Source organism: Lithohypha guttulata, assembly GCF_036872675.1.
Source record: "Lithohypha guttulata strain CCFEE 5908 chromosome Unknown scaffold_3, whole genome shotgun sequence".
Lineage (NCBI taxonomy): Eukaryota > Fungi > Ascomycota > Eurotiomycetes > Chaetothyriales > Trichomeriaceae > Lithohypha > Lithohypha guttulata.
The window spans coordinates 1,086,430-1,099,806 of record NW_027042752.1 but is presented as its reverse complement, the minus strand read 5'-3'; the positions used below and the strand labels follow the sequence as shown (position 1 = coordinate 1,099,806).

Here is a 13,377-nt window from a genome sequence, read left to right as displayed (position 1 = left end):
CGTAACTTGTATACATCGTGCACTTCTTGCTTCAAACGCGTCCCAGTTCCTTTTGTCAGTCTTACATCTATAGCACCTGTAAGTCATACCCACCCTCGACATCTCCTGGTTCAGAAACCTGCTATCCTCGTCATGTTGGTCACAAAGTACAAGTTTATATAGCTTCAGATCGTGTTATGACGATCACTTTACAGGCAATTGTTGTTTACCTTCACGGCATAAGCTGATCATTCCAAGCTCGTCCATATCTGCGATCACTTGAATATGTCGGCACCAGCTCCTCCCACTATCCCACCTCGTCCTGTCAAGCAGCAGGCCGTAGCTCAAGGGGTGTCTAAGCTGCCTGATATACCTCCACGACCGCAAAATAGGCGAGTCGACCGATCCATATCACCTTCACATTATCCACGATCTCCTTTGAACGACCCTTATGTTCCGTCAAGGCCAAAAGACCTCACCTCCTCGATGAGGCCCCCAAGTGTGCACCACTTGCCAACTCCAGGCGAGGAGGGTATGGAATATGCCAACATTCAGTATAGCTCCGATCCTCCAGCTTCGGCTCTTGCTCAGGATGCTGCGGCACAGAAGCGTACAATTGCCGAGGATCTGCACTTGCACGCTCCAAAGCCTTCTCTGCCTACCTCGACTGCTACTGCTCAGGTTCAGGGTGTGACCAGGACTGACTCAGCTCAGGCTACAAGCCAGGGTCTTCGCAGGCCGTCTAACGATGATTTGACCCCAACTAGAACGAGATCGAGGCAAAGTTTCTCCCGTCCCGATTCGACTCAAGCTGATGAGCGACGTCGTTCTGTAGTTCCGGAAGAGCACGGCCCCGCGGAGCTGGGATTGCGAGTTCCCATCAATCCTTTGCTCGGAGATGTACAAGCTCCCACTCCTCAAGGTCTTTCACCACAAGCTACTGGCGAGTCTGGTCGCAGGCACAACAGGAGGAAGAGTGGCCTTGAAGATTTCTTACCGCCTGACAGTTATGGCCTTCATGGCCACGGCATGATTGCCAACAACAAGTTCGAACGGGACTGGTATGCTAAACATCCGGACCAACTTGAGCACGAGGAAGGCCATGGTCATGGTGTGTACGAAGGTATTGGTAGCGGACGTGGTAGTTATGCACTGAGCAGTGACGAACTGAACAAGATTGTGCGAGATACTGCGTCTCGTGGTGCTGGCTTTGGTAGGCTCGTCTTCACTTCTACCCCAAATCAACTAATCCCACATAGGCACCCAGAAGAGCATCAACTCGTTTCCTGACGAACAGATCGGCTATATGGCTTCGGAAACTTATCAGCGATCACAGCAAAACACACCTCTACCCGAGCCGCTATCCCGTCTGAATACACGTTCTTCACAACCGAGCATGGAGTCGCCATTGCGCAGAACCAGTTTCCCTGCAGAAGATGCTCCTCCTGCCGAGATCCGCAGAAACAGGCTCTCGACTCATGGTACTGATAAGGCTGTGACTGACGACGAAACTCATCATATCGACCAACCCGACCGACGATACAACAAAATTACTGGTGGTCAGGAACAAATAAATGAGACTTCAGGTGGATCACCCTACATTACCACTGGCCATGATCAGGACGGCAATGAGCATAGGGTTCCGATCTTAGCAGAAGACGAAGTCGCCAAAAGTGTTGGAGCAGATTTCATGCAGCCTGCTGTTTCACCAAAGTTCGAACGTCGTGGAAGTCAGCAGCATGACGATCATAACGGTGGTGCATTGACCCCAACATCTAGACCTGCAAGCAGACCTGGCAGCATCTACCAGTTACACAGCGCTTCCCACTCTCTGTCCCGCTTTCTTTCTCATCAGGACGACCGAGATCATATGCATACACCTTTGGAAGATGTCGCCGAGTACGAGCCTTTATTCGAGGAGAGTGAGGAGAGAAAGGCTCTCACCACTGCAGAACGTTTCAAGAGAAGGCCAGATGCTTTGCAAAGACGCTTCCCAAGTCAAGACATCTGGGAGGATACACCGAGCAGTGCCATGCACATGGCCGAGGTATCAACCCCTGACCTTCCGTCACAAAACGACAGCTCGAAATCGGAGCTGAGGGCCTCTTCCACCTTTGAATCCCCAGAAGCTGAGCACGCACGCAAAGGAGAGGTTCCAGAAGAGGACAAACATAATCTAGCACCACTAGAAGAAAGACTGGCCAAGTCCAGATTTGCACCTCACCTCAGGGATGATATGCCAACAAAAGCCCGCCCAGCCATTGCTCATCGCTTCCCGAGTCGAGACATTTGGGAAGACACTCCCGACAGCAACTACCTGACCACAACTGTTAGCACACCCGAAGTTGAACCAGAATCAAGCCCGCTGGAGTCAAAGCCGCCGGTACCAGAACGACCTGCAAAGAGTCGACTAGGTGAAGGTGCATCTTCTAATCAAGTCGAGCCGAGTGTGCCTCCGCAACTTCCAGTACGGCCACAGAAGCGTACGCAACAGGTGTCTCCGACTGATGCTAGACCCACGGATACAAGTCTGCTCTCAAAACAGATCTCACCACCGAGTCTACCAGATAGGCCCAAGCCACAGGTACCACCGAGGCCAGGTAAGAAAGCTGCGGATGAGGACTTGACCAGAGTAACCTCAGCAGGCTCTACTGAGAGTACCGACACTCAAGTGGCAGCAAAGGCTAAACCACAAGTTCCTGCCAGACCTGCTGGTGGTAATTTCGCCAGCTTGAGAGGTAATTTCATGAACGATCTGAACAAGAAACTCGGACTTGGTCCACCGAAAGAGAAGGAACCAGAACCGGAAATCGAAGCTAAGCCTTTGGAGGATGCTAGGAAAGGCCGTGCTAGAGGTCCACAACGTCGAGCTCCCGCCAAAGCTGCTGCTGATACAAAATCAACGGCATCGTTTACGATGTTTGCGCCACGAGGATTGTGGCGGATAGATGACCATGACGAGCTCAGTACTATCTCAGAGACGCAAGAAGAAACAAACGTGAAGGAAGAGTCTATGATTGACGCAGAACCTGGAAGTACTACTGAGGTCGACTACGCTGCACAGGTACCAGTTCCGACGACCAAGGCCGAAGACGACTTGGCTGGGAGACCTATCGATGCACCGAAACAACTCGCCAGTGGTCTTGCTACAAACACAGCTGGCGAGCCAGCCGATCCTGTGCCAGAAGGGGACAACGAGAACTTTGAAGGAGAGTTGACACGAAAGACGACCGCAAGCACATTGGACGGAGAGCCAATTGACCGAGAAAACTCAAGAGAAACAACACACGTCCTGCCAGCCAGCCAACAGACAACAGCCTCAGACTCCGATGTTCCTGCAAAAATACAGAGAGTGCCAACAAATGAACCAGAAGTCAAGGCGGCAGACGAATCCATCAAGGTACGAAATGAACAAGTCTCTGCTCCCGCACCTGAACCGGCGAATACTCATTCTGTAACAGGAAAGCATGACCTCTTAAATAAGACTACCACGCCAATTTCCGGCAGTGTTAACAGACAGGTCGACGTAGAGCCTGCATCGGAAGGCCCCACCGAGCCCATGAATGAGGATGATGTCGATTATGGCAAATTGGAAGAGATGACTGCTTTGGCTGACGGGAAGCAGACGGCTGTGGAGGATCCGCAGGCAAGCTTTTCTTCCAGGAAAATCGTAGATTGAGCTTTGGTTCAGGATGTGATGTCGATTGTATTGGCCTTATGAGGTAGAGATCTAAAAAGACCTTCGCTGTCACACTAGCAATTCATTCATTGACTGGCGACATTTATTGCCGTCAGATATGCAAATTTCACGTGGTGGCATCATAGATTCAAAATGGATGGTACAACCTCTTCTGTCTACTGTATTATCTACACAAAATTCATCCTCTATACTTCCCTCACAACAAGCTACTGTATGCTCATGAGCATGCATTTGGTGTTACGGAGCATTAGAAACACTCACACAGAACCCCACCCCCTAGGCTCTCCACAACCGCTCTCCCACCCACACTTACTTCGGTAATCCCAAATCAACAGCACCCGCCTGCGCAACACGTCTATCACTCTTATCAAGAAAGGCACTCCTCCTCTTCTGCTGCAGCCACTTGGCCGGATGGTAGATCCCCAACACAAGCAAGGCCAACCACATCGGTACCGCTTCGAAAACCCAGAGCGGCCACTCGTGTTGGAAGAGGTAGCCTTCGACGCCCATGCTGAATTCTATGGTTCGGTAGATGGAGCGGATCTAAGAGGGTTTATGTTAGTGAGATGAGCATGGGGGTTTATGTAGGAATGAGGTGGGGAGACTTACCTCGACGAGAATACTAGCGATCCACATTCCTTTCACGACTTGTTTGTGGAGGGGGTTGAAGCCGAATTCTCGGCTCTTCTCGCTTGTGCTGGTGGTGGTAGGTGCGGTGAAGATGCCGCCGTCGTTGGCTGCCATTTCTGCGCTGTTGTTTCGGGAGTCGGTGTGCCCGCTGCTGGCCCTTTTGCAAAATAACCCCAGGACGATCATGAATATCGTGAAGGTAAACAGCTGTGCTGCGAGTCCTAAGATCAAAATGCTGGTTCCAACATCCTTACTCGGTCCCTGCCAGTTGCCACTAGCTGCGATGGCACTGCCGGCCCCCTGACACAGAAAACTCAACACATCACTCGTGACGAAGACTCTCCCCAGCCATCTCGGACTGATGCCGAGGAACACCCTTTCACGTCCCTCGGGTAGACACAGCCTGATCAAATGGGCAATCAGAAGGTATAGCGTCGCACAGACGAAGATCGGCGCGACAATTATCCACGTCTGACTTGAGGCGTAGAGACCAATGCTTGAGCGGCTGGACTCGGAAGAGATGGAGAAGATACGTAGGCTGAATCCAAGAGTGCTGAGGACTGCAGCGATGAACAATGGAATTGTGTAGGTGTGTTTCTGGTGAACGGAACGGCGGATGTGAGGGAGGAAGATGGAGAGGTAGAAGTGGTATGGGATCAGGGCGAAGTAGAGGACGGAGAATACGATGGTGGTTGGAACGGAGGGGGGGTAAAAGTAGATTGATGTTGGTTCGGGACGCGACGACGGACTTGTGGCGGTGGCAGAGTTGACGAGAGACGTGCTCGTTGAGGTCGAGGTTCTTGATGTTGTACTTGCGGTAGTTATTGACGAGGACGACGAGGACAACGAGGACGTAGAGGATGAGGTAGTGCTTGAAGATATTGTACTTGTAATGGCTGTTGGTACGTTATTTAGGAAGGCAGGATTTGGACGACCTTGTGCTGAGCTACCTGACATGGTTGCTAACGATAGCAAAACTTTACGAACCGCAGCGTCAACTTCTGGGAGTTGAATCGTCCGTGTGCTGAATTCCCGTCCTGGAACTAGCTCGACAGTCTTCTTTGTATAGAAGTCGGCTGGTTGTAACTTTGTTGTCTTTGCTGCCTTCGAGTTGTATTTCTTTGTTGGGTAATAGTACGTTCCGTGGAGCAGTTGCCATTCTCTTATACATGATCACGATAGCAGACATCTGGTAAGCACCGAAAATGCTTGATACTATGCCTGATCTCGCACCCCTGTGCAGCGTATCATCTTCATATCAAAAACGAATACCCTTCGTACTCGGGATACAGGAATCCACATTCCCGCCAAGACCAGCTCCTATTCGCGCTTCGACGTATCAGCTGCCAGCATGTTAGCTCCTCATATAGACCACATGCCTGATGGGTAAAGTATCGGATTAGAAACAGGGCCATAAAAGTGACCTAATACAGATCAGTAGGGAAATGGAAGTGAAGTATACATGGAAGTACCGAAAAGCATTTTGGGAGTTGTGTATATAGCCTGAATCGTAAAGCAAAACATACACAAGATTGGAGTACGAGGTGTGCTTGGTGTTGCATTTTCCTCTCATGGAGCTCAGAACTCGGCCGGAGCATTTCTGTGTAGCAGAACTTTGGTATCCTCTATTACTGAGACGATTGATGAACCAAGCCGTGACTGGGAGTGGTCCTTAGCCGAGCACTTGAAGATGCTAACAATAATGATCACACTCTCTCGATTAATTATGTGTGTCGAGTCTGATAGGTTCGCGCTGCGTAACGTGTACACTAGGTTTCTTGCTGGTGCTGTCACCTCTTCTCGACCTTGAACAGCTTAGGCACTGAAGGAAGGTCCGGCTGCTCATCGTCTGACGATGCGTCCGTCTGAGAGAACAAAAACTTCTCGGTATGTCTAGGTATATGTCAACTTGCATCTTTCTGCGAACCCTCGGCAGCTTCGTCAGAGGACGCAGTCTCCTGGCGTTGTAAGCTTCGAACCTCCTTGCGATCAGTCTGATGAGCGATAAGCCCAGTTCTGTCAGGACTAAATGCATGCTTGAGTCGCTTAGCTGGTCTAGGCGAGAAAGAGCTTTCATCTGCAGAATCTATTGCAAAGCCCGACAAACGAGATCTTCCAGTTCCGTGTGTATTTGCGAAATGCGACATGGTAGGTCTTTCAGCATGGGGAGTCACCTTGCTCCGGTCCGCGTTTGACGAGCTGAAATTTTCGTGTGGTGGTTTTCCATCGTTGATGGGTTTCCAGGCCTGACCACTAGGACTCTTGATGCTGTGTTGTGGAGACTTTATTTCCGTAGCATGTCGTGGTGCACTAATTTCCAGGTGTTCATCACTTCTGGTTCTATCTTGAACGAGAAGAGGCAGAAGATCGATGGTAGTGGAGTGTTGTGAGAAACGCCTTAGTACTATCTTGCAGACACCTTGTCGATGGAATTTGAAAGTTTCAGTATCTATCGAATACACAAATTCGTGCGTGACAGGATCGGTTGATTTACCAGTATTCATGGTAAACTGCTTGTAAGGCTCAGTCAGCTTGAAATCAGACCAGTGACAAGGACGATCCTTCGGTACAGGCTTGAGGTCATACATGGGCAACCAGACATGGCCCAGCCTTAAATGAGAGACACCAATTCAACCTCAACATCGTCCCAGTCAAAAGCTTGAGGTTTGACGTCCCTAAATGCACAAGGCGGCTCGGTGCTTTGCTCTGATTTGGTGAGACGTCGTTCGGCGGTGCCTTGGTTAGTCGATTCGCTCTAATAACTGGATTGCTGACGTGGGACGGAACGACGACGTTTATTCACTGAAGGTAAAATATGATCAGGCTGTATGAAAGCGTAGGTGGGCGTGGTGACAGGAGGGTTTGGAACGCGGTAGCTCCGGTTCAAATAAAAAGCCCAGCTAGTATAGGGTGAGAGTTGACGCTCTGATCTGTCAGTCTCTTTAACGCGCTCGAGCTAATTGGAATCGTCAAAGGTAGAGGCGAGTGGCTGCAACCATTGTCGAACCTCATGCTTCTGGTTACGGCCACTGAGCGTGGACTCCTCTGGCCATTTTTCGCGGATGCGAGTGATGATAGCTTTTCGCCTTTCCTCAAACTCATCATCGGTCCATTTTGTCAGGTCCTGCCACCAAGCTTTTGTGTTTCTGGTTGGTTTTTCGACGTGTGCTGCCTTCACTGTTTTGTCAGCTTCCTCCGCCTCTGTCATATTAAGCAGATATCATGTGGCTGAACCAGATTCAGATACGTGAAGGACACTGTGGCTATGCTTAGGAAGCACGATCGCGTTTCCATGGTTCAGCAGCAATGCAGGCTGCAAGAGCTGCAGAAGCAGCCACGTCGGCGATGTTACGTACATGCCTTCACTCGGTATTGAAGTGGTCGTCAATCCTGGCAAGTGCAATGATAGTGAATCAGATAGGCTACTTCTCAACGCCCAAAGCTGGTGAAAAGCGGGCCAAAAGGATAACCCGAGCGAGGGCGCCTCAGGCTGCTCCAACTCGTCACTTCTGGCTGGGCGGGGCGGAAGTCGCATGCCCGTTTGCCGCATTGACCGAGACGGAAAGCGTCCTCCGCAGCCTCATGCCTTCAGTACTGACCTTCGTCCTTATACTTCACAAGAATTACGGCCACGCTGTCGAACCACCGATATCGAACATAGTCTCGAAACTGCGGAACAACGTCTTACATTCTACAACATTTCACGTCTCCTTCTCAAAAACGAGCATCAGAAATGTCGACCTCCGCACGGCGTCGCCTCATGCGTGACTTCAAGGTGAGAACGACAGATAGAGTGGTGGAGGAAAGCAGGTAGCTAATATATTTCAGCGAATGCAAACAGACCCTCCTGTCGGTGTGTCGGCGTCGCCTATTGCAGACAATGTGATGACATGGTGAGTTTGCAGAGGCTACTCGAGCTTAGACATCCTGCTAATGACCTGATAGGAACGCAGTCATAATAGGACCGGCCGATACACCTTTCGAGGACGGTACATTTCGACTTGTTATGCAATTCGAAGAGGCATACCCCAACAAGCCACCGGGAGTCAAGTTTGTGTCTACTATGTTCCATCCAAACGTCTATAGCACAGGCGAATTGTGTCTGGATATTCTGCAAAACCGATGGAGTCCGACCTACGATGTTGCTGCGATCCTCACGAGTATCCAAAGTCTACTGAACGATCCCAACACTAGCAGCCCTGCCAACGTTGAGGCAAGCAACCTGTACAAGGAGAACCGAAGAGAGTACAACAAGCGGGTCAAGGAAACAGTTGAGAAGAGTTGGGAGGATTAAGCCAAAGCTCAGTCATTGATGATCAGCGTCTAAATCATGAGCTTGCCTTCAAACAGCGACTGCGTTCAAGGAGTAATGGTATTGTTGGATATGTCGATTCTTGGCCAGGTTGGCGACACACGTTCATGAGCAGATGTAAGGATTACGGGACAGCTATAACGAGACAACGACTCTCTGGTGCAGTCTTCTTCCGCACAATTAGCACGAGACACATGAGATTTAGATGATTTCCTCATTCTGATTACCACACATTATGGTTCACAAGATGTGTTCTATCAGCATCGCTCTCGTGCCAGCTGAGATTGACACTGAGGTTTGGCTTGCATCCTTTGACTCGAGTACGCAACGGTCCTCGCAACCCTAAACCTCCCCACACCAGCAGCTGATAATGCTAGGCCTTGAGCACATGCACTGTATTAGTATGTAAGATCTGACATGCACTTCGCCCAAATAGTGCAAGATCAAATGGGTGCTGTTGAGCAACGTGACACAAAGCCTGAGCTGTCGTACTCTATCCTGGCCTTGATGGACGTTTGAAATACCGTTGTAACTGCACAAGCTGAAACGGAGTTGGACATCCGCAGGCTGCAGTTGCACGGGACACAGATGAAAGTTGTATAGTAATCATTTGTTGCGTGATGATCTCCCAACCACTCGGTCCATATTCGTGTACCACGTCAGAGCCATTGGCGCAAAGACCAGCCACCCACTTGACAAGGGCAACCCTGGAAGTCAGCAAGCTTTTGAAATTTAAGCGTGGCTGGAAGGATCATCCCGAGCATAGCCGCCAATCAGAAGCACAAGGGCACGCTTCGAGATTCCGCATTTTGCATGTGCGGCCATGAGGGCCATCATCACGGCTTCTCTCTTCCTACCTCTTCGCTTGCTGTCGCTCTCTTCACTCTTCAAACTGTGGTCGTTGCTCATACCGCTGCAAGCTTCGACACCTCCCGTTTCCTTGAAGTCACAATTCAGTCTTTCGTTAACAATCATTTCAGCTTTACAAAGACGCTCTCCACAAAGTGCCGCCCAACCTAGAGTCTTTCGACAGCAATCGTTCAGGTCATAGGACAATGCAATAGGGCTCGGTCAAACAGAGCACAACTACACACTCAAAATGGCACCGACAGAAGCCATAGCCTTTCATATACCTCACCTCCTCTCGCCTCGAGCCGAGCAAGATCCCAATAACCCTCCTCTATTATCCGTATTCGCTTTGATAATAGATCGTGCGCATGCTCTGGCTGCTGGGAATGCAGCTACCTCCTCCAGCAGTCTTACGGCCAGAGACAGCTCTTCATCGGCTACAGGCATAGGCAACCTCAATCACTTCAAGCGTCAGCAGCAAGTACTGGTGATACCCACCACGTACGCCAACCTCAACGACTCTCCCTCGCCTGGTACCGTCGTTGGTATAACTCTAGGTGCAGTCCTTGGATTTCTACTCATATTTTTCATTATTCTTGCTATAATACGGCAGGTCTATAGCGGCAACAGAGAAGAAGTAGTCGAGGAAGAGATAATAAGGCGGCATCGCGGTTCGAGATCAGTCAAACGCTCTCCTACAGCCAGTTCAATGTCTGAAATACCAGCCCCTGCTCCACCAATCGTCGAAAAGTCACGGAGGGAGAGCAGACGTGAAAGCAGGAGGACGAGTCGCCAGACACGGCGTAGCCAACCTCGTGAGCCCGAGACGGTTGTAGTCGAGGAAGAGATGAGCGTTGATGAGCCACCAGAAGTGGTAGTCGAAGAGGAGGAAGATGACATTGTGGAAGTCATTGAGGAGCACAGTCCAGAACCACCACCAAGGCGGAAGAAGAGGAGCGGCCATTATCGAACCGTCGATCCAGGAGCCTTTGGCGGAGGCGATGCTCCCAACAGAAGAATATCGAGACACAGTTAAGGTAGCAACAACTTTTGAAGATCGATAAGTGCGGAATAAGCGGATTTGCATAAAGATACCAGGTTTGTGATTTGAGATAGGCAATCAGCGAGGAGTTAGAACGGCACATATTGATTTTTTGCATTCTGCAGCAACAACCAAGACGTATCCTGCTCAACCTTGATTTCGATTTCATGCGGCCTTAAAGTGCTAACGGGGAATTGACATCAGCTAGGTGGTCACTAACATATTCGATATAGCCTACAAGCATGCGCATCCAGTAGGTAATTCCTAGCTCACCCATTCCATATACACCATCTTCCGAACGTCCTCTCTCCGACCCCTAGCCTCTCATCTTTCACCACCTCCAAAATACGTCTTTCCTCCCTCCGCACATCGATCTTCCCATCCGCATCATGCACAACCAGAAACACATCCACTTCTCCTTCAACCACTCGTGTCAAAGCATTACTCAAATCAATCCTCAATACTTTCCCCGTCGATGAAGAAAATGCCGTCTGCAGAGGAGATACCTTGACCAATGGAACATTCGACGGGCTTGGCGCAGTGTTCATACTGACATTCACAGCTGGATTGGCAGTCGAGGCTACTGCAGTCGGGTTTCCCCAGCTAACATCTACCTCCACCACAGCAAGACATAACCCACGGGAAGCACGCGTGATATTTCGGAGCGTATACATAGCCGAGCTGAGGAGCGCCGCTGCTTGGACAAGCCCTGACCTCCGCTGGAGGTGATTGATCGTCTGCGTTGTGCCCTGGATGGATATGATAGTTCGTCGTGGTTGTCTGGCTTGAGAATTGAGGATTGAAGAGACTTCAGAGAGCGATTCGAGAAGTCCTGCTGCGTCAAGATAGGGCATGATCGAGACTGTGTTTAATAGAGCTTTTGGGTCGGAGTTGCTGGCTGGTCTTTGCTGACATATATGTTGTCCTGGCCTGGATTGAGCTACCACCACTAGCCTAGCCTTCAGTAGCGAGTAAATACCCTGAATCAACCTCGCAGCCTGACTTGCAGGCGCGATAATGAACACCGTCTGAGAATTTTCCTGCCCTTCTTTCGCAGTAGTTGAGCCCTGCTCGATGAGATGCGTAACTATAAGTTCATGACTGATGTTCAGATTCGCTATACTTGAGCTCTCAATACTGCCTATGCCGACGACGTTACCGCCTGACCAGATGTTGCTGGGTAGTTCTTTGTCGAGACTGGTGATGCCGGTCTGCCATTTTGTGCCGCCTGCTGTGATCGCGGAGTGGGCGTGGTCGTTTTCGAGGGCGAGGAGGGATGATGCTAGTGTTGCGTTCATGCCTGGCTGTTTTGCTTGGCGGTTGGAGGGTGTGAATTGTATGCCAAGTCTTTGTGCCTCGCGGTACGGTATGGTGGTATCGCGTGCGGACTTCCGATCGTCGCGAGCATGGTAGCAATGGATGGTCTGTGGCGCTTCGTGCTATACGAAATCACACCAGAGATCTTGGCCTGCCATAGTGATGAGAGTCGATCAGAGTAGAGTTTTATGGAGACATCTTAGCCGAACTAATTTACATAGTGCTCAGACCGCGAGGACCATACATGGTGGAGTTGGAAAAAACTGTGCCCTACATCGACACTGCCTCTGCTGCTGTGATAGCTTCTACTTGTTCAACAGTCACAGCAAGCAACCCAGACACTTCCTCTGACTTCTTATAACTTCCAGTATATAATACAGCCGGCTCAGCGTGCGGAAGCCTACTCAGCTCAGCAACAACCGTACTCACTATCGTCCTAGGCCAAGCTAAATGCCACTGCAACTCGTCGGGCACCCTGCTTGCCACGTTCTCCATCCAATCTGCCATTCCCAGCAGGGTTTGGTTGCCACCACTATCCGCTCTTTCACGCCACTCACATGCCGTGAGAGGTGCCATGATCATCTGTATGCCGATGAAGAAGCCCAGCAAGATTTGTATCGTGGTATTACCAGTATCGAGAAAAGCTCGGAAAGCATCATGATCAAGGTCGTACCATACACGGTACAGGTTCATAAAAGTGAGGTAACCTGCGCCAGGAGATTGCTGATGAGAGACAAAGACATCGCGCATAGCAATGTAGAATTTGTGTTCAGCTTCGTGGTAGAGATAGACCTGAATTTCGTCCAGTGCTGAAATGCCTCGGTTGAGGTGGGCAGGATCAATAGCAGGCAGGTTTGGCAATCGAGGCCGGACGACTTGGTGATGACGATTTGGTGACAAATTGAAGGCAGTTGGCGCGTTCTCGTCGCGTATCTTGCCTGTCGCAAGGGCACACCCACGAACGAAAATGACAAAATCGGAAAGACCATCAGCCATATATGATGACTGAAATGTGAGTGCGTAGCAGGTTGCGAGCATAGCATCTGCTTCCCCGTAGGCATGACTCGTCTTGGCCATGCATGTGTTCAACCCATTGATGGCATGACCTCTGTGTATCAAGGCCTCTTTCTCGTAGCAGGCGAGAGGGGCCGTACGATTCAGGTGTGAAGCACCTAGGGCGAGTATGGCATGCATCAAGTACGTATACTCCTGCGCAAATTGAGGTATGTCCCTAATCCAGACATCGTCATTACCCAGAGGTAGATGAGGAAAAGATATGGTCAGGAAGTGATGGAAGAACTGCATATCGTTCATGCTAAACTGTACCGTTGCTGGACTCGATGCAAGCTGTGTGGGAAGGCGGCGAGTTGTTGCCATATCCCGCTTCGGCTGGTGGGAAGGGAACTGACAGCCAACTGACTTCAATTTACACTGTGTGCATGTTGGGCGTTCCTCCGAGCATTTTATTTTCCTCGCCTTGCACGAGAAACAGCCATTCCTGGACTTCTTGTGTGAACGTCTTGTTAAATTCGGGGCAAGCGTTCGTGT

The 13,377-nt window shown here is 50.3% G+C and overlaps 4 protein-coding genes across 4 annotated transcripts; 2 read left to right on the top strand and 2 right to left on the bottom strand.

Annotated features, from left to right (window-relative positions):
- Positions 1 to 264: 264 nt before the first annotated feature.
- LTR64_004186 (uncharacterized protein) lies at positions 265 to 3,658 on the top strand (the record flags this gene model as incomplete). Its single annotated transcript, XM_064898533.1, has 2 exons — positions 265 to 1,192; positions 1,239 to 3,658. The coding sequence occupies 2 exons, from the start codon at positions 265 to 267 to the stop codon at positions 3,656 to 3,658; spliced, it is 3,348 nt and encodes a 1,115-aa protein (XP_064754490.1).
- A 330-nt stretch (positions 3,659 to 3,988) lies between these two features.
- Positions 3,989 to 4,423, bottom strand: LTR64_004185 (uncharacterized protein; the record flags this gene model as incomplete). Its single annotated transcript, XM_064898532.1, has 2 exons — positions 3,989 to 4,222; positions 4,289 to 4,423. The coding sequence occupies 2 exons, from the start codon at positions 4,421 to 4,423 to the stop codon at positions 3,989 to 3,991; spliced, it is 369 nt and encodes a 122-aa protein (XP_064754489.1).
- A 3,619-nt stretch (positions 4,424 to 8,042) lies between these two features.
- UBC2 (Ubiquitin-conjugating enzyme E2 2) lies at positions 8,043 to 8,603 on the top strand (the record flags this gene model as incomplete). The annotated part of the gene is made up of 3 exons (XM_064898531.1): positions 8,043 to 8,084; positions 8,138 to 8,202; positions 8,255 to 8,603. 3 exons carry the CDS (start codon positions 8,043 to 8,045, stop codon positions 8,601 to 8,603), a joined length of 456 nt encoding a protein of 151 aa, XP_064754488.1.
- Positions 8,604 to 10,781: 2,178 nt separating this feature from the next.
- LTR64_004183 (uncharacterized protein) lies at positions 10,782 to 13,143 on the bottom strand (the record flags this gene model as incomplete). The annotated part of the gene is made up of 2 exons (XM_064898530.1): positions 10,782 to 11,951; positions 12,259 to 13,143. 2 exons carry the CDS (start codon positions 13,141 to 13,143, stop codon positions 10,782 to 10,784), a joined length of 2,055 nt encoding a protein of 684 aa, XP_064754487.1.
- Positions 13,144 to 13,377: the final 234 nt, after the last annotated feature.